The 25,183-nt window shown below is 40.4% G+C and overlaps 1 protein-coding gene and 1 long non-coding RNA gene across 2 annotated transcripts in view; one reads left to right on the top strand and one right to left on the bottom strand.

Annotated features, from left to right (window-relative positions):
* The window catches only part of LOC138742321 (ephrin type-A receptor 3-like), a 337,908-nt gene that overhangs the window by 215,035 nt on the left and 97,690 nt on the right, over nucleotides 1-25,183 (top strand). The window contains exons 5-8 of the mRNA XM_069896585.1: nucleotides 5,104-5,439; nucleotides 11,730-11,842; nucleotides 14,928-15,090; nucleotides 18,876-18,984. Coding sequence (XP_069752686.1) covers nucleotides 5,104-5,439; nucleotides 11,730-11,842; nucleotides 14,928-15,090; nucleotides 18,876-18,984 — 721 coding nt within the window. The remainder of the gene's footprint in view (nucleotides 1-5,103; nucleotides 5,440-11,729; nucleotides 11,843-14,927; nucleotides 15,091-18,875; nucleotides 18,985-25,183) is intronic.
* Nucleotides 17,092-25,183, bottom strand: part of LOC138742323 (uncharacterized) — a 196,726-nt gene continuing 188,634 nt past the window's right edge. The window contains exons 4-5 of the long non-coding RNA XR_011344056.1: nucleotides 18,578-18,656; nucleotides 17,092-17,491 (exon numbers count right to left, since the gene is read on the bottom strand). This is a non-coding gene — a long non-coding RNA (uncharacterized lncRNA). The remainder of the gene's footprint in view (nucleotides 17,492-18,577; nucleotides 18,657-25,183) is intronic.

The following is a 25,183-nucleotide window of genomic DNA, read 5'->3' as shown; positions in this document are numbered from 1 at the left end:
TGTGGTGCTTTGCTGTGTAAATTTTGTAAAATGACATGCATAGAGATGGTTGGCTGACAGAAGAATTAACTAAGTCAGGAGTGAAATGTTGATGAGAATGCAAGGGAGAAGATAGCTCAGATACAATGGGATGAAGGGCCCATTCATATTGTTTGTCTATATTGACAGCTACTACGTTCATTAAAAAAACGTTTTTTGTAATCTCATTTTAAAAAATTCAGGGAAATTGGTCAAACATGAGTTCATTTTAATAAATTAATTTTGCTGCCCATTACCTTTGCAAATAGTTGTATATGGCTCATCTGTTTCCAACAATTTTGCCCCGTCCAAAGTTGAACTGCAATTTCTAGGTTTATGCATGGCCCCTGCTCTGGACCAACACATTGCAAAACTACTATTGGGTTGAGTTGAGCTTGCAAGATTATTGCTAATGCCTCAACAATTTTCTACTTCCACCAGCAATTGAACCTCCAGTGGATCAGGTGGCTGTAAAATGATCTTGTTCTTTCCTATCCATAATTCCCATCTTTTTAATTTAACTTTTGCATCAGTTCTATTACACAGATATTCAAAATAGTGTGGCGGCTCACCACTAGGCAGACGAACCGGCCCCGCTTCTAAGTCACGCGGCAGGGCAATCGGCCAAAATGTCACCATCGGGGGTGTTCCCTTCCTCCCGGCACAGGGCTTCTGAGCCCTGTGCTGGGGGACCACTTGACGCCCTGGTGACATCAGCACCCTCCAACGTGGTTCTCAGCCAGGTCCGGGCTGGGAGTATAAGTATAGCCCAGCAGCCTGCAATAAACTAGTCTGCTCACTGAGCTCAACCTGTCTGATTGTGTGTGTTCTTGCAGGAGCAGTGTAGCTGCCGCTACAATAGTCATTTAATATTTCAGACATCCTTTCTGTTTTTACACAGTTAAGGCCATAATAGTCCCAATTTCATCCTAGCTGGAAATGTAAATGTGGCGACGTAAAGTGTAAATAGCAGAGATCTAACCTTTTTGATGGTCACTTTGAAAAGAGATAACATTTTCAGAATTGCTGTTATGAATTCACTACTACATCAGTGTTGTAATGTTTACAAACCTTAGCAGTTTGGTGGAATTTTCTATTTAACTCAATATTCAGTGTCAAACCCTTACAGATATTATAACTTATCAAGGGACTAAGCAGATTCAAACATTTGCGAGAAGGATATTTTGAAGGTACTGAGGGTCTGTCCCCTCAAGATTAAAGGGCTGGGGAAAAGTTCAAGCTAACAGCTACTGAGACTATTGTGCACTCCATTCTGAAGCCACTATTTACCTTCACTTTGGTCTGGGAATCTTCTGCTGTGGTACCAGACAGCATAAGGACTGCTGAGTTTCTGCAGCAGTTGTTTTTTGTAATTAAGGTCATGCAGTGATGTGCAGGTAGTTAGATTGCTTGAAGGTCAGACAATAATGAGCAACCAACAGAAGGATGTGAACACATTAGATTTCAGATTTATTGTCAGACATACATGACATCACATACAACCTTGAGTTTCTTTTTTCTCGTGGGTGGTTAGAATTACCATTAATTGGTAGTGCGAAAAATAATCTGTACACAGTATAAACAAATAAAATAACTGTAAATAGATAATGAATGTAAACAAACTGACGGTACAATGCAGAGAAAACAAAATAAAATCAATAAAATGAACAAGGAAGAGTCCTTAAATGAGTCTCTGATTGAGTTTGTCGTTGAGGAGTCTGATGTTGGAAGGGGTAGCAACTGTTTCTGTGTGGCATCTATACTTTTCTGATGTGAGTAGTGAGAACCGAGCATGTGTTGGGTGGTGAGGGTCTTTGATAATTGCTGCTGCCCTCCGACGGCAGCATTCCCCGTAGATGTTCTCAATAGTGGGGAGGGTTTTGTCTGTGATGTCCTGGGTCATTATCACTAACTTTTGGAGGGCTTTATGCTCGGGGGTATTGGTGTTCCTATACCAGACCGTGATGCAGCCAGTCAGCACACTTTCCACCACACTGCTGTAGAAATTTGACAGGGTTTCTGGTGTCATACCAAACTTCCACAAACTCCTGAGAAAGTAGAGGTGCTGATGTGGTTTCTTCATGATGCCATTGAGGTGTTGGGTCCAGAAAAGATCCTCAGAGATGGTGACTCCTAAGAACCTACATTTGCCTACTCTCTCTGCCTCTCATTTCCCCATGGTTACTGGATTGTAGACTTCTGGCTTTCCTTTCCTGACATCATCAATCAGCTCCTTAGTTTTGGAGACATTGAATGCAAGGTTGTTGTTGGTGTACCAGTCAGCACGTTTACAATCTCCATCTTGTATACTGACTCATCCTGCTGCAATTCGCCCATCGTCACAATCTCTCCACAGCAGATGCAATATTGCTGGCTCTCCACTCAGCTCTGGATCACCTCAAAAACAGCAATTCATACATTCAGTTGCTCTTCATCGCCTGCAGCTCGGCCATCGGTACCATTATTCCCTCAGTGCCGGTCAAGAAGTTACAAATTCTAGGTGTCTCTAGCCCCCTCTGCAACTGGATCCTTGACTTTCTCATTGGAAGACCACAGTCAGTACGAATTGGAAATTACGTCTCCTCCTCACTGATCATCAACACAGGCGCACCCCAAGGATGCCTGCTTATCCCACTGCTCTACTCGTTACGCACCTGTGACTGTGTGGCCAGGCACAATTCCAATGCTATTTATAAGTCTGCCAATGACACCACAGTTGTCATCAGAATTGCAAATGACATTGAGGAAGCTTACAGGAGGGAGATAGATCAGCTCATTGAATGGTGTAAGGACAACAACCCTGTGCTCAATGTCAGCAAAACCAAGGAGATGATTGTGGATTTCAGGAGGAAGTCATGGGAACATGACCCAGACCTCATCGAGGGCTCAGTAGTGTAGAGGGTCAAGAACTTCAAATACACAGGATTTGTCCTGGAGCCTCCAAGTTGATGGCAATCACGAAGTTGGTTTGCCAGCAGCTATACTTTGTGAGGTGTCTGTGAGGTTCGGTATGTCACCGAAGACTCTTGTAAACTTCTACAGGTGTACTATGGAGAGCATTCTGGCTGGTTGCATCACTGCCTGGTATGGAGACGCCAACTCTCAGGACAAGAATAAGCTCTAGAGGTAATTAACTCACCCTGTGACATCACTGGCACCAGACTTCACTCCATCAAGGACATCTACATGAGGAGGTGTTTTAAAAAAGCAGCCTCAATCCTCAAAGACCCCCACCACCCAGGCCATGCCCTCTTCACTCTGCTACCATCAGGAAAAAGGTACAGGAGCCTAAAGACAATCACTCAACGGTACAAGGACAGCTTCTTTCCCGCTGCCATCAGATTTCTGAATAATCAATGAACCAAAGACACTGCCTTACTTTTCGTGCAACTATTTTTTTTTGTTGTAGATAGTTATAATATGAATGTTTGCTCTATGACGCTGCCGCAAAAACACTGAATTTTGTGACAATAAATCCTGATTCTGGTTCCTGTATACAACCCACTACCATGGTATCGTCATCAAATTTGTAGATGGTGTTATTGTCATACCAGGCTACACAGATGTAGGTGTAAAGCAGTGGTTTTCAAATTGCTACCCTAAACTCACATTCCACCTTAAGCAATCCCTAGACTATAAGTGCTCTGTGATTAGTAAGGGATTGCTTAAGGTGGTATGTGAAGGAAAGAAAAAGTTTGAAAACCACTGTTTTAATTATAACGTTATGTACACGGTTTCATAACTCCAAAAGAAATGGGCCAATGACAATTTTTTTCAAGCAAAATGTTTCAGTAACAATTGGGTCTAGAGCAGTGGTTCTCAACCTTCCCTTCCCACTCGCATATCACCTTAAGCAATCCCTTATCAATCACAGAGGACTTATGGCATAGTGATTGCTTAAGGTGTGTGGGGAACTGCTGAACTGTATTGTATTCTTGAATTCCTGATTACCTGGCTCCGCCCCATCCTGTGACTGTACTGTGACCCCTCCCTCTTTTGACCTTGTATAAAGCCCCCATCACCCTGACCCTTCCCCAGAAAGCCCTGGTCATGACACAGGAGTAGGTCCTTGTCCATTATGAATAAAAACCTGTAGATCAGTGACTCAGTCTCAACCACTTGAGTTATTTACTATGCGTTAAGATGGAATGCACGTTTAGGAGGGCAGTTTAAAAAGCACTGGTGTAAAGTGAGTAGAGCAGGGGGCTAAGAACACGTTAAATTAATGTGGCCTTTGCAGTTATTATGGCTTTTGGACACTAAAATATGCTGTTCTAAAATTGCGTAAGAAGCTGATGAAATCCTAATTAACAGGAATTTTTTTATTTCATTGCTTGATACCCCCAATCAGAATATTTGAAATGTTAGTAATTGCAAAGCAGACCTGTAACTAATGAGTATTAACATCAAGAATGTCGGGAAAAAGTTACCCTCACTTACAGTTTTGGATCAGAAAAGTATAATTTCAGAGATATGATAGTCTCGTTTGTAAAATATTCACTACCTTGCCTCGAACACAGCCACAGGATTTTTGCGATCAATGGAGTTCTAAGTCTGGTGATGTCCATGACTTAAAAAAGTCACATCTCAAACATCAAAGTTTTAAAACAAAATGCCCAGAGTTATGAATTCACATGCATCAACTAATCTTCAAGCTTTTATCTGCAATCAATCTCTGTCAGATATCAGAATATACATGGTAATTAAAATTAAATTTCATAATCTTCAAGGGAAATTCTTTATTTGACATACAAAGACTTGATTTATCCCATTCATACCAATTGTGATCTTGTACATCTCTCTTAAATCTCCTGTCAACAATCTGAATTCTAATGCCATCATATTGCATAATACCAGTCACTATTTAAAAAAAAACAATGAAATGAAGTGAACTATACTGTTGGACAATGTCCGGTAGATGTCAATTAGAAATAGAATTAAATAATCTATTCCACACAAGGAATTAGGCCCTCAATTCAGGGGGAAAAAAAAATAAAGGCATTGGTTTTCCTTGGCGTATGTACATGGAGCATACTGTACGTCACCAATATTATTCATTGTTTGCTTCTTTTTTTCCTATATCAGAGCCTCCCACACCACCAGAAAATCCTATATCTACAGCAAATGAGACTTCCCTGATACTAGAATGGAGTCCACCTCGGGACAGTGGTGGCAGGAATGACCTGATGTACAACGTGCACTGCAGGAAATGTGTGGGCGACATCAGGAAGTGCAGTACCTGCGGGAACAGCCTCCATTTCATTCCCCGTCAGTTTGGATTGACCTACACCAGAGTTCTTGTTACGGATCTGCTGCCTCATACTAATTATACCTTTGATGTTGAGGCTGTAAATGGGGTGTCTGAGTTGACCCCCATCCCGAAGCAGTATGTCTCTGTCAATGTCATGACGAGCCAGGCAGGTAAGTGAGTCTCTTTGCCTTTGTTTCCAGCTGTTAGTCATCACTTACAACCAGGTTGCATGACCAGAAACCTATTCATTTGCAAGAAATGGATCATTTCTCAAAGTGGGCATTTCCAGGAGGTCATGCTTCATAGGGGAGATCTGTTCGGGGAGATCTTCTGGCTTCAGAAATCAATCCTCTCTCACATTAAAGAAACAAGCATATTGGATGTGAAGTTCCTTTTATATATTAAAGTGTTTAAAGTAACCCATTAATTACTAGATTTTTTCTAATATGGGGGGGGAGGGCATTCTCTCTGTCACCTTATAGCCTTAAGTTGTCAAAAAAGCTAATTCCATATGAGCAACTAACTGAGCAGGATAAATTCCAACTCTGTGTTCAGCATTCCTACCTTCTAAGATTCCTAGCTGTTCAGTTTTCACATCAGCAACTAAGATAAACAGTTTTTCTTTGTTAACCATATAATTTCCTCTTTGCATCTTGAAATCCTTACTCAAGTTGCTCTAACCTTGAATATTCCAGGTTTGTAAGACTTTACCTTGTACCCCCACCATTTGTCATTTCTTATTAAATGTTATTTTGAACTTGCATCCCACAAGAAGCATTACAGGCCCTGTTTTTGCCCATGAACCCATCTACCTTCCTTTAGACATAACCAAGAATGAAAATTAAAGGATTTTTAAAAAATTAATGTCCAGAGACACTATCGATTAAAAGTTAAGCCCATGTGACCATGTAAGAGCCAGTGGCTTATTTTATCATGTAGAGAAATCTGATTCTGCCTTTCTCTCAATATTCTGTTAGCAATATCACCAACGGGGAATAATGACAATACATTTATTTCATCCTTGTAACCCCATTCACTCTGGAGACATGTGTATTATGTTTGCCATGATGATGTTTGTAATTTGAGTTTTAGCCCATCAATAGTGACCAATATTTATGATTTTGTGTGTTGTATTTTTTTTCCACTGTGAAAATCAAGATTGACTTGGTGTTTAATGCCAAAGGGATTAGTCAATACATACTTGAGTAATCAGAGCCAAGTGATGGCACTCATAATGATCCACAACTCTAATCATTGCAGCGTTGTAATTGTGAATCACTCAGAGCGATTCATTTGTAGATGCACTTGGGTGGTGAGAGAGTGTGATGCAAAATTAAGTGCTTACTGCACAATTGAACACACTGTAAAGTCATAAGGCTAATTTTCTTCCAGCTATAATATTCTTATTTTATTAATTTAGAGGCAGGAGATCTCAGAGTATCTCCAGTGTCCTTCTAGGACAGGAATGCACAAACATCCCAGCTTTGATTCGCTTATACAGGAGAGAGTTTGAATTAGAAGGGGTCATTCTTGTATAATTATTCTAGCTTCCTGTAGTTTGATTGATAATTAATTCCTAGTTTATATTTCAGATTAAAGGGAATGCTTGCATGGAAAAGGATATAATGAAATAGTAAAATTAGAAAATATGATGAGATCTCTGTGATAGTACAGATCTATCACCAATGTATATAGTGTATATAGTTACAGTATCTAGACTGTGCTTACAGCGATTGGCTGAGAGCTAAGCCACGCCTACTGTCTGGGCCTTAAAGGGTTGTGTCCCTAGCCAGGTCGGATCATTCCGGACTGGTCGGCTACCTGTGAAGAGCTCCTGTCTTTTGCTAATAAAAGCCTTGGTTTGGATCAACAAGTCTTTGATTCTTTCGATGAGCTCTACAATCACCATGAAGAAAACTGTCTGACAACTGAAGTTTAAACCAAATATCTTTGAAAATTGCTTTCATATTTGAACTTCGGTAGTTCAAGTAACGGCAGTTTCTTGTCCAAGCTGTACATTGATTGGACTCCACCTTTCTCAGGTTTTTAAGGCTTTGCATAAATCAAATAGTGCATGGCTTCTTGCAAACTGCACTGATTAAAACCAGAGGGCCACTAAATTCAATTATGGCCTTTGCTAAATTACCCAAGCCCCAGTTAGCGAGCCTGTTTGAGCAACATGGTAGTCATAAATTAGGGGAAGGAACGGTTACCGACATCTGATCAATTGTCTCTGCTCCTGCCAGTATGATGATAGGGGAGGAGAATTTGCTTGTATTCCAATCCCACACCATTGATACTATGGAATGCCGAAACAAAGTTAGCAGTCCAAACCTGTGGCAATGGAAGGTGGGAGAAATTGTTTGCAATTACTCGATAAACAATTTATCCCTCAGCCTCATTGTCAAGTCCTCCAGTTAGTGGACCTGTGGGCTTTGGGCTCTCAATGCTCATAGTGCTAAGAAATGGCACTAGTGGTATAAATGGAGTTTGTGGAATAAATTAATCCGATAGAATTAAAGTGCTAAAAGGTGTTTTATTTTTGAATTGACAAACTCTCAGCAGGTGAATTTTATGGAGGGGTGCCACATTTAGGATGGCTCTATTGGGGGTGGAGGGGGGGGGGAAGGCGGACTTACCTCTTTATGGAGAAGGCCTATAAGGCCGATCCAGCATTTCTTTTATAGAGAGCAGCATTGGGAGCTGTTCTCTGGAGCTGAGGGAGTAGTGCAATAGAGCCGCCTGTCGCCGAGCAATGGCTGTCTTCATTACCCATAGTTTCCCAGAACGGTTCCAATTGCATGGGGGGGTTGTGGGTAACAAAGACAGCCATTGATCTCACATTTAAACAAAAAGAGGTTCTCGTTATAAAACCTGAAGTTCCTTCTTCCAGCTGTTCTGCTCACACTGCCCCTCTGGCAAGCCAAGCCTGGCTCTCTGTTTCCCTCTATCCTCTATTGGATTCCCCAGCTTTGTTTTTCTGTGTCTACTTCTCAGCACCTCTTCTCCTTCCTCCTGGGCCATAGAGCTCAGCACCGGGTGCCTTCATGCTCTGACCCTGGTGGCTCGGCAGGCCCTGACTCTCCTTGCCCCCGTCTCTCCTTGCCTCCGCACACTTTGGGCTGGACTCCCTCCATTCCCCCTCATCTTGCACATCCATTCCTGCTCTCTCTAGCTCCTCGGTCTCGGCAGCCTTGGTGAAGGAGGAAGGGGCGGAGGGGAAACGGGAAGAGGACAATTCTGGGTAGCAGGAGGGAGCCCTAACTTCAGCACCAATCACCTTGGGAGCCCTGGTGATGGCTCCTGGGTTGCGGGCTGATGACATCATCAGCCTGACCCCTAAGCAGCCACATTCAGTGGCATTGCCTTTATGGAGTGAGGTGGAGGGACTCGCTTCACCTGTGAGACTACCCTCCCTGGATGAATCAGTGTCTGCATCCAGCATCTGCCATTGGCATTTTTATAAAGGTAGTTGAATTGATGTAAAGATAGAGAATATCCTTCTTTACGTTCACTTCTATTTCCCAATGTCAAAAGACCTCATAGGGCACATTTCTGCTCTCTGACCTTCAATGAGGATCATTGTATGAGATGTTTGCATTTGAATACGACTCCCTCACTGAAACCTTACACCCACTGTAACTACACAGAACTGGGATCTCATTGCAATGACAATTAATTTTTACATATCCAGTTATGTGTTATCCAGAGAAGGGATGGTTCCAGAAATTAGAGATTAGATTGGGGACAGATTTTTTTTTCATAGAACAAAGAAGATTGAAAGGAAATATGCTGGGTATGCAAGAGATCATGACAGATTTAGATAAAATTAATTCAAAGCTGTTGTCATTTGCAGATAGTATAAGAACGATGAGACAAATTTAAAATAGTGGTCCAGAAGATATGGGGAGATGGAATGTTTGGATTTTTTTAAAAATCTGAGGGAGATTATGATCAAGCATTTAGAGAAAATAAGCAGTATTGAGTGGGAAATAGACTGAATAGGCTGCTCTACAAGACCATTGGGTAGTCATATGGCCAATGTCCACTTTCATGTCATAATGGTTAAATGCATGCTTTGAAGCTGGACTTGGAGTTGTGGGCAAAATGCTGTTTGTAATTGCTGGACCTCCAGTTCCAAGAAAGTTAATTCCATTCCAAGCTCCGGTAGCAGAGACGAGGGAGCGCATGGCCTCACCGTGTTGGAAAATTTTGAAATTTGATGGGTGCATCTCTGTTTGTTGGGAACTATTTCATGCTCACAAAGTGGTCTCTCTGCGTACAGTTGTGCGTGTCAGAAGGCAGCATTTCATTTGGGTGTTGTCAAGATGTCTTAATTCTGCAACAATTCTCTGTTCCACTGCATTTGAACCATCACCACAAAGTAATAGAGGCTACTTCATGAAAAGAATGATCATCTGTGGCTGATAACTGGATAGTAATCCACACATGCATGAGTGCCTGCTGCAGCTGTTAACTCCGGGCAGTAGTCCCCAAGAAAGAATGCATGTAGTTTAAGAGAAAACTTGTTAGTAAATACAAAATGTAGTTTTTCGGACCCATGAGATTGAAAATTAAATCTCTCACTGAAATGAATTTTGCATCCTGCATTCAAGTTTGGGTTAAGTTTACACTTTGAAATCAAAAGGTTATGGGGAGAAAAAACATCGATCCCAAAAGAACAGATGTGAATTTCACAATGGCCGTAAAGTCTCAAATATCCACACAAGATTCCATTATTTGGGGTTGAGCCATTTATCAGCAGCAGAAAATAAAATATGGCAGCCCTGCCGAAGCTGCGGTAATGGAAGGGCTGCTACTGTTGTGAACCTGGGAGAGTGGGGAGAGGAGACACAGCACTGCTCTGCAGAGTTCTGCTTCTGTGGCCTAATACTGACGGCTGCATACAAGCCGACGGTGATTTTAAAAAAAATACTGCAACCATGGGGTCTGTTCCCAGGTTAGCGGCGCCTGTGCTGGGCAGCATACCATGAGGGGCTGCAAACTGAAGCGGAGCAGCGCAGGGCACTAGAAACAGGGAGAACACCCCAGTTGGGAAGGGGAAATAGAGATGACCCAAAACAGTAGTGACCATGGCAGCAGACCAGCAAGTGGCTGAAGGTTCCACGCAGGCTGCAGTCAAAGGGCATCCCAGGTTGCGGGGCTGCTGGAGACTGGCTCATGGGGACCAGACCTTAGAACTGGGATTCTAGAGGGTTTTGAGGGCAAGGAGCTCCTGAAGGACTTGGAGCTCTGAAGACTTCTTGATCATTTTTGAGATTTTGATCTTGAGCTCGGGTTCCTGTCGGTTTGAACTGAGGTCTGTGTGGCTGTAGAGACTGTGATTAGGGCTGGAGGCCAATCCACAGACCCTCAGCGTTACTGAAGGGACTTCCCCTTCTTCTTTTGTTAGAGTTGCTGGGTAATGTTTATGGGAGACAAAAGATGAATCACAATTTTAATGTATTATTATGTGACAATAAAAGGAACCTTTTTTTAACGTTTGCTTTAACTTGGTGGTGCATTTGCAAATCCCCAGCTTAGAGTCTCTTCACTTTTCACTGTTGCTTGAGGAATTGTTTGAGAATATTCTTAGAGATGTAAGAAATTTCAGATTTGTAATATTTTACTTTCTGGAATTAATGCTGGGATCCAGGGTGCCAATGTAAATATTTTGACAATTATATAATGAATAAATGTTTTAAAATTGAAAAGTTAAAACATTGTCATGGAAACTGACCCTCTGGTTTATGCTGACCATCGAGCACCATTTAGACTAATTGCACACTAATTTAATTTCATTCTCTCTTTTATTCTCCTTTGGAAGATTGGTGACCCTTCACCTCAAACAATAGGAACATCCATCGTCAGATGTTGCTTCAAAATCACATGCTTAGTACATCAACCAAATAACAGCAAAGAACAGAGGCTAGGTAAAACCTGCAGTCTGAAAATTGATTGCAAGAATTAGATGGGAAAGGGATCAAGTAATTGATCAAAGTTTAGCCTGCGGCTTTCATAGACTATTGATGGTTCACTAGCATAAACTATTACATTTGAGCATTCATGTGAAACTCTCATCATGAGGGTTTGTGGTAACAATCAACACTGTTGCCACCCTCTGGAATAGGCTTCTTCAGTTCGAAAATGACTAAAAAATGAATGTTTAAAAATAGAGATCCTTCTCCTTGTTAATAGTGCATTTTAGAGGCAGCTGCACTGAGGAACCAAGTTATCATAATGTATGAGATAATGAGATTTATGAATTTTGTGTATTCTTCATATACATTGGGGAGGGGAAATCACAATCCAGTTCATTGGCCAGGCAAATACAAAAATGCGTGAAGTAGAATAACTATTCTTTCCTGTTTAATGGCAGTTCTTTTGCGTCATGCTGTATCAAGTGTTACACTGGAAATGTCTCATTATTACAAACATTCTGTTTTCATCCACATTCAAGTCAATGTGATTGTGAAGGAGAGGAGAAGCAAGGATAGTATCACTCTCGCTTGGCAAGGACCAGACCGTGCCAATGGTGCCATTGTGGAGTATGAGATTATCTACTACGAAAAGGTGAGTAAGGAGTGTGCATGGATCTTTTCACGTCGAATATGGTTTGGAACATAGTTGCAGAGCTGTTGTCTCGCTGCTCCAGTGATCGCATTCAATCCCAACATCCAATACTGTCTGTGTGGAATTTGTACTTACTTTCTGTGACCATGTGGGTTTCTCCTGTAGGTCTATGCACTATCTCACATCCCAAAGTCACATGGCTGATAGGTTATTTGGCTGCAGTAAAATTCAGCTAGTTTATAGATGAGTGAAAAAGCCTGGGAGACTTGAATAACATGGGTACTTGATGGTGAATGGGCCAATAGAATTGTTTCTATTGCTGTATGTCTCTGCAACTCCGTGAACCTGTCAGCATACACTGCAGCGAAACACAAAACTCTGCAGAAGCTGTGATTGTAGTAAAAGCACCAACATTTTGGAGGATCTCAGCGGGTCTCCCAGCATTCAAAGTGGGTCATTGCTGCATAACTCAGCAAGAAATAGACTTATTGCCAAGTATCGACAATCAATCAGCAGAATGAATCTTCTACTCATTGGTACTCATAGTCACAGTTAGTGACCCACTAAGGATCCTTGTGCTATTCGCTTTTTGACTGAAAGACCTCAAAATGATGACATCCTGAACTAAAGCAGAATGGAGTCCAAATCGGGATACATACCTTATTAATAGAAAGCTTTATTCTAAAGGTTAATGTCTTGATATTTTTGCACTTTATGACCCCCCCCCCCTCATTCTTTACAGTTTTCCCCCAGTGCCCACCACTCAGTATGGAAACTGTAGATGTTGGAATCTGGAACAAAACCTTGAATATTGGAAAGATTCAGTGGAGCAAAAGGTTGACATTTTGAGATGAGGCCATGTATCAGGACAGAGAGAAGAGGAAGGATTGCCTCTGTATAGCAGTAGGGTGGTTGGGAACCAGATGGAGAGGGGATGCGAAAGGTGAACAATGCTGAATGAACAGTTGAGTGTGTGTGATAGGAGAACTCGGGGGGGTGGGGGGGAGGTTGTGGTTATCTGAAATTGTCAAATTCAATGTTAACACCACCATTGCTCAGAGGATACAAAATGCAAGTTGGAAGAATATCTCATAGTCTGCTTGAGTAGAAATACTGAGTTTTCCCATTTCAGATGATCCACGGCCTCTGGTGTTCTCTTCCCACAGACATTCACCTGTCCTCCCAGTTTTCTTTTCCCTTCATTCACTGCTTCAATCCCCTTTCCCACATCCACTCCACTTCTTGTTCCACCTATCCCAACCCCTCACTGCAATGGACTAGCATCTCTTCCTTCTCAACCCTGATGCAATGTTTGAACCTAAAACATCAAATTGCATCATTTGTTTACACAGATGCTGCTTGATCCATTGATTTCTTCCAGTGTTCTATTTTTCGGTCTTCAGTACTATGTTTTGCTTAGTTTCTCATTGTACAGTTAGTGCAATGCTTTTACAGTGCCAGTGATTGGGACCGAATCCTATGCTGTCTTTAAGGAGTTTGTATGCTCTCCACATGTCAGCATGGGTTTTTCTCAGGGGCTTCAATTTCATCCCACCCTCCAAAACGTAGGTTAATTGGGTGGCACAGACTCATGGGCTGAAAGGTGCTCTTATGTCTAAATTAAATTAAATTTTAAAAAATACGAGAAAACACTCAGTTGATTGGGAACTGGTAGAGACTAAATCTATTCACTAACTTATTTCCCTGTTACCTATTCTCCCTCACAGTTCATGTCCATCAACTCCAGCATGTGTCTCCTCCCACCCTCCGATAGAATGAATAGTTTACAGCAGCCAATTAACCTATTAACCAGCAGGCCTTTGGGATATGGGAATAAACCGAGCACCTGGGAGGTGGGGGGGGGTGGGGGAATCCCATTAGCAAAGGGAGAAATAAGCAAACCTCACTCAGTGACAGTATATCCCACTGTTGTGATTTCAAGCCTATCTCTATGCAACTGGCTCAGTGAGATTTTAAAGTTATAAGTAATAGAATACAAGTTCTTTGGTGCATGCTCAGCAGTCTATTCATTACATCTGTATTTCACAGAAATCTCTGTCACAAGTAACCAAGCGATAATTAAAAGGCAACTTTGGGAAAGGGTGCATATTTTAGCCTACGATAAAATCAAAGCTCTGGGCATATTGGCCTTGTCACCAGGAACCACCAGCAGCAGCAAGTTTTGCAGTGATAGACATCTATTTACAATATTTGAACCGGGTGGAAAAATGTCCATTTGTATCAAGAGGTGAATGATGGCAGCAAGCATATTGGCAAATGTCTAGAATGGGATTGGATGAATGTAAATAGCCAGAAGATTGATTACATATTGGATGATGACTTTGTGTCCATTCTTTGTGTGAAATTGTTTTTAAGTTGCACCTGTTAATTTTGCCTGGAATCAAACTCTTAATATCTGAAATAAGTCCTTTGTAGCATCAAGTAATGATGCTAATTCATTTCTTTTTAAATATTTTTATTGAGTTTAACATATAAACTTACATACAAAATTTTAAGGAAAGCACATAACAAGTCGTCTCATATACACACGTACAAAAAAATGGATGGAACTACATTAGACAGTTCCTTAATCCACATGAGAAACAAGTTATTGATTATCTCTGATAACAGGGTTGAAACCCATATTTTCCAAATTAATCCAATTAAAAATTGATAAAAAGAAAATAAACCTAAAAACAAAATCTAATCTACTTCTCTCCCTCTAATCAAGGTAACCTTTGTAAAAGAAAAGAGAAATTATGGATCAGATAGCGACCTCCAGACTTTGGACAGAGAATCTCCGGAACATTCAAAATTCTTAATTCTTCCAATCATGATAATGTTGTATGAATGGGCCCCACATCTTTAACGCTGTACCTAATATTCTCCAAGCTTAAATAGGACATTATATTATGTAACCACTGTGTATGGTTAGGTGAAGAGGTATATTTCAATTTCAGTATAATTGCTCATCTGGTTATTAACATGGTAAAGGCTAAAATTTTCTCCTGAGTTGCAGATAGAGGCATATCTGGCTCTCGTGAAATTAACAGATGCTAATTCTATTATTTATTCGTTGCAACAGAATCAAAGGGATCAAAACTACACTGTTTTAAAAACTAAATCTAACAGCATGACAGTTGATGGACTAAAACCAGGGACAACATACGTGTTCCGGGTCAGAGCTCACACCAGTGGAGGACATGGGACCTATGGTGGTGAAATTGAGCTGGAGACCAGTCAAGAAGGTAAGCAGAGGATAATCTACTTGCAAGAAACTTCATTGAGGGAAATTTTCTAAGACTGTATCAGTATTACAGTATTAAAAATCGTGTCATTTGATTTTCCCATTTTTTTCAAAACTACCGTGCTCTTACACCTGAAAGCAGACCTGCTTGCCAACCAATCTGGACACCAAACCAGCAGGGAGGGGATAGGATTTGTTTTTGCATTAAATTTAATCTTTATTTTCAAGAGCAAGAAGGGTAGGAATGAAGTGAAAATTGGCCCTTGAAATCGAAGAGCACATGAATGTTTAACTAATTGGAAACATCTCAGGGTTGCCTCAGATCAAAGCAGAGGTATAAACCACTTTATGTGAATGTTGTCAAAACCAGCATTTTTAGTTTTCATTTACATGTCACAAACCACCGAATACAGCGAAAAAGGTTCTTCTGCGAGCAGACTGACAGGTTATCTCTACAATTACATATATCTGTGTATAGAGTATAATTTACTGTGTTTAGGATTACAATGAACAGGGGAAGTATTATAGCACTGTTATGGAGTTAATTTAGGACTCTGATGGCTGTGGGAAGGAATTGTGTATTTAAGCTATTTGGTGTGTGCTTTCACACTCGAATATTCTCCCTGATGTGAGTTGGGAGAAGAGTGTAATGAATCCTTCCATTGTATTTTGGGTGCTTTGCCGAGGCAAATGTAGATGGAGTCCATGGATGGGAGAGAAATTATTGCTATGTTGTAAGACTTCTGTTGCTTCTGATCTTGAAGAGAGCACCTCCCATACCACACTGTAATACTGTGGTGACAGTAAGCAGACACAAGATTTGAAAGACTGAACAACAGGGTCTATTCTACTTAGTCTTCTGCTGTAGTCAGCTGAAACTCCGAGTGACTGACCTCAAGGGGCCGGATGTGGCTTATATCCCAGCAAATGATTGGCAGCAGACTGACAGCCAGCCAGGTGTGGTCTGTCGTCCGGTGATAGTCCTGCAGGTACACAGGTTCCCCCCCCTGCAATAGGCTAATGGTGTATCACCACAACTGCGTACAGTAAGGGTGCTTTCAATGTTGTAACCTGTAGAAGTTCTTGATGGAACAAAGAGGACATGCTGAACCTCATTTGGCTTCCAGTAAATTAGAAGTGTTGGCATGTTTTCTTGACCTTTATGTCAATAAGCTCTTGAACTTGAAGCTATTTATTCCTTTCACTTCTGTACCATTATGGACAGGAGTGTGTACTCTTACCCCCCCCCCCCCTCCCTCTTTTGAAGATAATGATTATCTCCATCTTATTGATGTTGACAGTGAGGTTGTTATTGTGGCACCATACTACTAGATTTTCAAACTCCTTCCTGTATTCCATCTCATCATTGATGATTCAAACTTTGTCCTCAGCATCATAAGCTCTGTTTTCTGGTCCACTACAGTGTCATTGGCAAATTTAAAGATGGAGTTGGAATTCTATTTAACAACTGTTCAGTCGTGGATAAAGGGGGAGTAGAGTAGAGGACTGAATGCCCATCCTTGAAGAGCACTGAGGTTGATCGTTGAGGAGATGTTTTAACTCATCTTCACTGATTATAATCTGTTGGAGAGTCTAGAATCCATTTGCAGAATGGAGTGTCAAAGCCTAGATCCTGCAGTTTGGGAAGTGATTTGCTATGGATTGTGGTATTGAAGCTGCTGTCAAATATGCATGTCCTTGGCTGAGTGTAGAGTCCAGGAGATAGCATCAGTTTGGGCGGTAGGCTAGAATTATTATGAGCAATGTCTAGCCACTTATGATGGTGAATGTCAGAGCCACTGGTTGATCATCATTTAGGTTCATTAATGTACTTTTCTTTGGTACTGCTGGTAACAACCTTCTTGGAGCAAGTCAACAGTCTGGGCTCTTGTAGGGAGAGACTGAAGATATCTGCTAATATGGCCTCAGTTGACTGCATAGTGTTAGGTCTGCTTTGTTCATGAATGAGTGAGACAAACACCAGACTGAGTCGAAATCAGGGTTCTTTGTTCTTTATTACCGGATTGTAACACTTGCGACTAACAATGTTAGTCGGAGAATGCATTCTGCCGTTATCAGCAAAATGGTGATTTTTTATACCCTTGGATACATGCTTAGAACATCATCATATCATTACTTGTCCAATGACTAAAACTGTTGCTATCCTTTCCCTGCTAGCTTCCTGCCTCTCAATCCATCAATGTCTCTCTTATCTTGTAAGTACAAGGATGCATTCACATCTTGTTACAGCCCTGTACAGGGTAACTCCTTACACATTCCCATCTCATGATGTTTTACCTTACAATAGGCACTCAGAAAATATTCTAGGAATCCATATAGGCCAGTTGATCTCCACAAGTTCACCTGTTGGTAGGAGCGACCATGGGTGCGATGTTGCCTCCCTGTTTGAAGCAAACATAGAATATGATTAACTCATCAGGCAATTTTGTGTTGTTGAATTCTGTGCTGCTGGGATTTGCTTTGTACTCCATGATAACAACATCACTGTGTGTCTGTGATGTTCTCTTGTGACTTGAGCTTGATGGGGTACAATCCCCTGACTTTTCTAATGACCTAGTGGAGAATCTCTAATTTGAATGCCAACCTCCTGGCCTTCAGCAGTGAGTCAATGTTATGGTTCATTCATTTATTACTTATCCTACGTTGCCCTCGAGCTGCCACCTAAACCAAACTCCATTCGAGTTTAGTGCATTTCAGGACGGAATTTATTTTGAGTACTTTAATATAAAACTTGGGACCAGGAATAGTACTTATTAAAGATGTTTCCCTTCAAGTATAGGTAATAACAATTGGGAGAGAATGTGTTTTAAATATAGCATCATCAAAGGTTTAGCTTTAGAATCTAGATTACTGAGAACGTTTCAGGACAGAACATGAATGGTGAAAGGATAATGATGAGTTAAACGAGTAGATTGATGCTTGTTAATTTTAGCTTTTTGGAACCACTGCTTGTTTTGGCAGAGAAAGCAACAATCCACCCAGATAGGGTGTTTATTTTTGAACAATAACTAAAGTAACGTAGCCACAAAAAGAACGAGCTTCTCAAATATTCAACAAATGGAGGAGACCCATTTTAAAGCTTTCACTGACCAATTCTCACTAATCAATGCTACTTTTGATTTAATTGCTAAAGAGTTAATCAAAGGCTGCCAATCTAATGTATTTAACCAAATGATCTATGACTTCGAAGGAATGAATAATATATACACACATACAGTTATGAAAATAACTCTATAGAGACTTCATTGAATTAACAAAATTCTACCAGGCTTGGTTGTACAAAGGACATTGATTTTTTTTTCCAATTCGGACAAAAGGAAGTAAACTCAAAATTATTTTATTTTTGGGAAGAGAAATCCTTTTGTACTATATACACACACACACACACACACACACACACACACAAGTTACAACATTGATTATTAATAATGAATTATGATCCAGGTGTCCTTGTGAGTAATACGCACATAGGCTTCATTAGATCAAGCAGTCATAATTGATCAGCATGTCAGTGTTTGGACATCATCGCCAGACTTTAAGAAGTCACTGTTAGGGAAGAAATGAACCATAGGTCAATAGCAACATCCATATTGGAGCATTCCTGATACTGTTGGAACATAACACTTTTGTTTTCTTTTGATCAGTAACTTAATATTACCATTACTTGTTCCATAATTCCTAATAACTTGTATTTTAATGATTATGTTATGCTTATTTCAGTGAAAATGCCACCCAACCTAACAACTTTTTTTTTGTCTGTTTTAGACATGCTTGCAATTGGTGATCCAAACCAACCAACCATCATGGCTGTCTCTGTGGCTGGTGGGATAGTTCTCTTGATATTCCTGGTTACTTGCTTTGTTGTTAGTGGAAGGTAAAGCAAAAATAATTTCCTCATCAATTTTCTTGTCCAGTGCGAGTTTAACAGTCAGAAAAAAGTCTCTCAATCTATGCTCAGTACTGTAACTGCTGTGTAAGGAGGGAATTTGCAGATGGAGTGAAAATAGTGCATTACCTTCAGTACAAGTGAGGAAAAAGAAAATGAGCAAGGGATGAGCAAAGTTTGGAAGAGTTTAAAAGTTATTTAATCAATTCTGGTGCAATTTTTAAAAAAATACTTAAAAGCTTTCAAACAGTTAGATTCTACTTCCAAGGTGCAAGGAAAGAACATAGCATCAAGGTTTGTCCCATCCTCTGGTGACACAGCACTTGAGTACATTATTTTTGATTTGCTCTGGTCGTCAGGGAATTCCACACAATTAAACTCGTGATGGAAAGTTCCGAAAGCTTCCTGACACCCAGATGCATTGTGCAAAGATTTGTCTTGGTGGCATTCATCTTGATGAATGTGCTTTGTCCCTCCAGTTCAGCAGCATAAGGTCATTTTTCCATGGTGGAGCCAACCTCAAACAATGCTAGGATGCAATCTCCTTGGGCAGCGTTCTTTCAAAGTAGTTCCCTGCTCCAACTAGGTTTATTTTTACTCCCTTGCACACAACTAACTGTAGTTTTATAGTCTTGGTATTTCACTTAATCACATTCTTTTGCCTCAAAGTCTCATTAGAAGTTCCTCCAGCTGTTAAAAATTAAATGGATCAAGAACTCTGCAGTATTTGATTTGTGACCTTCATAAAATAATGGCTGTTTCTTCAGTATTTATGTTTAATTCTTCTCACAGTTAGTCATAGTTAAGGTGCTTTTTTCTTTATTATTCTCCACGTGAATTGAATCAAGCAGGCTCCTTTCTCCAGTAAACTTTGGTGCACACAGTCGTTAACAAAGCTGCTGGTAGTAAATGCTGAATCAAGGTGAATTAACTTAATCAGATACCTAAAAAGAATACAATTGCTATGGACAGAGGGCAGGGAAGATGGGTTCGCTCTGTCAAGAGAGCAAGCGTAGAATACAAAGAATGATAGATAACCTCATCAAAACTTCCAACGTTCTTAAAGGGGTTAATAGTTTAATTGATGGGAGAAAAGAAAACAGGGTCAAACCATGCCGGACTGAGATAAGGAAAAATGTCTTCACTTGGATAATGGTAAATTTTGAAATGATCTTTTGTGGAGAACTGTTGCACCTGTGGCCATTTTCATTTTAATGAATTTATGGCTATTAAGAGAATGAAGGATTACAGTGATAGCAGGCCAAATGGCCTCTTTCTGTAGACGAGTATCACCCTATGACTCAATGAAACATGCTTGAAGGGCCAGATTATCTTCTTTTGCTCCTATTGCTAACATTCTTAATGTATTTTTAAGAGTTGTAACATGGAGGAAGAATATTTTCCTTATTAAATCCTTCCCGATTCTATGTATGTGCACCCATTTAATCGAATTATTTCCTTCCAGCTCCTTTTTGATTCCATTGTGAATCATCTTTTCTCAGTAGCCTTGAAAGTGAATTTTAGATCCAAACTGCATATAGCTTTTTTTTAAAATCTTGCTATTAGTTCTTTTGCAGATTGACTTCTTTCTGTGTTGCCCAGTTCACTATTCCACCAATCCTCCTCTGCACCCCATTCAAGGCCTTCTCATCTTTCCTTGCAATATCTAGAAGTTGACTCAATACTCTAGATGAGGCTAAACCAAAGATCTGCAAAGGTTAATTGTGACTTCCTTGCTTAAGTTTCTGATAACAAAGTCTAGATTTTAAAAAAAATTGTTATTATTAGCCACATTCTAAACCTGCCCTACTACATTGAATAATCTGTACATGTTGAAACAAGGGATTGTTAGCCATTTTAACCTTCACCCTGCTCAGGGTCGATCATTAAAATTCAGGACCCTCTTCTCTCTTTAGCCCTACTATTATCGAACTCCTTGCTAAAAATACTTAATGATTTGTCCTCAACCACCTTTTCTGCTACAGAACATTATCTCCAGCTCTCTTCTTCTACCAGTGCTCACTGGTATATACCAACACCCCCTCATTCATCCTGCAAAAATGTTATGCTTTGCACGTTGCCCCATCTGCCCCTTCCACCAACCTATATTTCCAATTTTTACCTCATTTGCTGAACTGAATAGACTGCCTCACACACGTCAGACCCTCAGCATATTATTAAGAAGAGCCGTTATTATTGGATTGATGTGGGGATCTCCACTGTACAATTTACTCCATTCTTAAAAAAACACTACTGATCTCTGCTTGTTGTCACACAGCCATATGTTTATTTTCTCGGCCTTTATTCAGAGGCAGTCAACTCAATGGCATTTATATTGCCTTTAATTCCATGTACACCACATTGAAACATGTAAACTCACACAATGCTGAAGGAACTCAGTAGGGTCAAACAATGTATAGATAAAGATACATAATCAAGGTATGAGCAAAGCATAGGCAGTCATCCAACTGTAAATGCCTATATTTTGTTCATACCTTGATAAAGGGCTTAAGCCCAAAACATTGGTAATGTATCTTTATCTCTGCTTTATCTATAAAATACATTGTTTGACCTTCTGATTTTCTCCAGCATTGTGTGTTTTTACTTCTATCACAGTGTTTTACAATGATATATGTCCCTTGTTGTTCCTTTTGTTAAGTTCATTTTCTTCCAGAATGTGGACATTACAAAAGCACACCCATTATATCTCAGTCATCTCTGAAAAAGGTGATTTACAAGGTCGTTTCAGAAGTCACTCAAGTGTAAACCACACTGATATGGGTCTGGAGTTAGATATGATGGGGGATTTCCTCACAGGAGGACCATTAGTGAACCAGATACGTTTTAAACACAATCCATCATCATCACTTATGGTTGCCTTTTCCAAAAACAAAATTACAGCTGATTAACTGAATTTAAATTCCTCAGATGCCATGGTGCGGTTTGAACTTGGAAATCACTACCATGTCAATGGCCAAACCAACTGTTACTTCTTCAACAAACTGCATTGTTACCAGAACACAATTTTCTTTCAAGCCCAGGATAGTTTTACCTCATCCACTCTTGTTCAATTGATGATTAATCTTTAAGTGTGATTTCTAAATCTTTTCCCATCACTCAGTCAAGTTATTGGGTTTGAAATTGTGCATTTATTTAAAAAAAACCAGAAGTGCACAATTTGCTATTTTCTAGGTCTTGCTCGGACAGCACTCCGAAAGATTATGGCCAAGGCTTCTACAATTTCCTTCCATGTTTCTCTCACCAACCTACACTACCTCTCAAGTGACCTGGGTGATTCATCCATTTAAAGTATAGAACACCCTTCCAGTAACTTGTCTCCAAATTCTTATTTCCTCCACTATCTTAGCTGCAGCATTTTCTGAAAATCCAGGAGCACCTTCTCCCTTAGACTGCCTCCTCTCGTATTGCAGCCATGCCTTCTACTCCAAGGTTAGTTGCAGTCCATCATAAGCCCCACCTCTCTTTTGATGATCCTATCATTATTTTATGCCTGTGGAATATTATTGGAATGCATTTAATATTTTGCATCATCAATCAATGTTCTCCCTCTTTGCCTTTCCTGTTTTCCTTTCAGAATCAGCCTGGTTCTCAAACATGCTTTCCATCTAGATTGAATCCTTTGCTCTATTTTGTTCTTCACTTTATTCTTTATAGTTTGCTATGGTAGATTTATTGGCTGTAATTTCCCCTATCCACCTAAGAATACATCTTGATTGAATCTGAAGGATATTTACCATTAATGCATTTTAGTTTAGCTTGCTAGTGATCAGTTCAGATTTGCCCAGGCCAGATCCGTTACTATCCCATTGAAATTGGTTCCTCTTCAATTGACAGTAAACCATTTCCATTGTTCTTTTAATGATACTGTGATCTCTAATGGTACCTTCATTAAAAGGTCCATAGATGGATTGGGGGATCCAACGCAATCTAGGTTCCTTCTGCCAAGGGTGGAGCGAAGTCGCTCCACCTGTAAAAGGATTGCCGTTGAAAGTGGCTCCAAAGAGGAAGATAATTGATGGCGCACTGATAGCCCCACTGCGCTGACACAGAACAGCCGGTGGAGCTGTCCGGCTGTGCTCCCCTGATGGGGATGATAAGGCGGAGATGGGGCAAGAGGAAGGGTGAATGGAAGATAGAGGGGTGGTGGGGTTGTCGCAGAGTGGCTGCTGCTGTGCTACACCATCTCGCCTGCTTTTGCCCTAGGAAGCCAACACGCTGCTCTGGGCTACATAAAAGAAATGAGCAATCTGCCTTTTCAGTCTTCAGCATAACGGTAAATCCACATTTTTTTGGAAGTATGAGCAGGCCATAACGCAACTTTTGTGCATTAAAAACCCTTTAAATGTGATCGTACTGTTTTTTTATCTAGACCTAATTCTGTCCATGATCAGGCCACTACAATTACAGACTCTCTCTAACATACTGTTAGTACTACTTCATCATGACTTCCACCTTTATATCAAAGTTGTATTTGGAACTCAGTCCTCCTTTGAATTAGGTCTCCAGTGTTGGCACAACATCATAATTCTATCAGGTTAATTACACCTCTAGCCCTCCAACCTTGTTTAAGCAAACCGTCTACACCTTCTTGTCCTTATCAAGTCTTAGCCTGCCTGGTTTAGTACCATTCATATCTCTTGGGCCTTTCTTCACAATGCTATTTCTCAGTGTCAATTTCTGCAGCTCAAATACATTTCCCGACTTGAATGTACAATTGAATGGGTTGCAATCCACAGAGCAGAACCAATTTCTCCCAGAACTTGCTTCCTGCATCCTGGAAACCTAAAGCCCACTGACCTGTCCTCCTATTCCCGTTCTCACTGGCACATAATCCAGAGATACTACCTCAAGCTTCTGCTTAATTTACACCTAGGGCCTTGGCTTTCACCGTTGGTATCCATGGATCTCCGGCTATTCACCATCTCCATATTCCTTCCTATACAGCAATTTCAAATGTTCTCTAGGTACTTAATTACATCTTTGACCCTGGTAACAGAGAGGATAATATGGAAAATATGCCATTCTGGAATTATGTTTGTGACACAAAAACATGTCGGTTTTCCTTAATGCATGTACCAGGGAATCCCATGAGGGCACTTTCCAAATTTTCAAGCAGGCTTTAGCTACATCCTTGAATCTATTCCTCTGTCTACTTGATGATGGAAAAAGAGGATTCCCTTGGGTGTGAACCAAGATCATGGCACTATGCCCAACAGTAATCCCCACCCTCTTGTATGCTTCTGAGACATGGCCTATCCACAGCATTGACCTCAAGGTGGAGCAGTACAACCAATGGTGTTTCCATAAAATCCTACAGGTCTATTGTCAGGATAAGCAAATCAAGGTAAATATTCGCTCTTAGGCGGACATCTCCTCATCACATTTCAGATCCAATGGGAAGGGCACATCATGCACACGAAGCTTAAGTAGAGGGATTAACCTGGTGATCATTAGTATCAACTTCTTCCCCGTTTTCCTTCTCCCATACAGCTATGCCACCCTTGTTACTCTGGTCCTATCTCTGACTGTATTTATCAGCTTATCTCTCCCCACCACCCCCGGGTCTCCATTACTTTTCAATCCCAAACACTGGTTAGATAAATGCTGTTGGGATGTCCTGAACCACCAGCCTATATTTTTCAGATGATTGAGTATTTCCACTCTGAGCTACAGACTGGCCCCCTCCTGACATAGGTGACATACTTCAGATTGTTTAAAAAAACCTCATTATTAAAGAAAATTCAAAGTCTCAAGTAAATCTTTCACCACAATAATTTAAATGTTTTCCCCCTGAGGTAAATGAAGAGGCCATAAATAAAATTTGCAATCATGCAATGATTTCATTCCTATTTCCTGTTTGTTCTCCATTGTAATTTTTCAGTATTTTCCATTTCGTCCTCAGGCCCTAAAGCTTTTAATATATAAAGTCCATTCATCTAACAGTTTTCATAAGACACCTTCATGGCTTTAAGGAAAAATAAACAAGTAAAGTTGCATTTTTCTAAATCAACATTTGTTTTGTTCCATTTTGGAGTGTAACAATAAATATTTTTGCTTTAAGCCAGCGATACTTTGAACATAAATCAAAGTGGCAAAAATATTAAGTAGTTAACCGTTCCAATAACTATTTTCCAAATTCCTTATCAAAATACCAAATGTTGTAGAA

This window comes from Narcine bancroftii, chromosome 9 (assembly GCF_036971445.1).
Source record: "Narcine bancroftii isolate sNarBan1 chromosome 9, sNarBan1.hap1, whole genome shotgun sequence".
Lineage (NCBI taxonomy): Eukaryota > Metazoa > Chordata > Chondrichthyes > Torpediniformes > Narcinidae > Narcine > Narcine bancroftii.
Note: the sequence above shows the minus strand (reverse complement) of the source record. Positions and strands in the feature narration are given on the sequence as shown.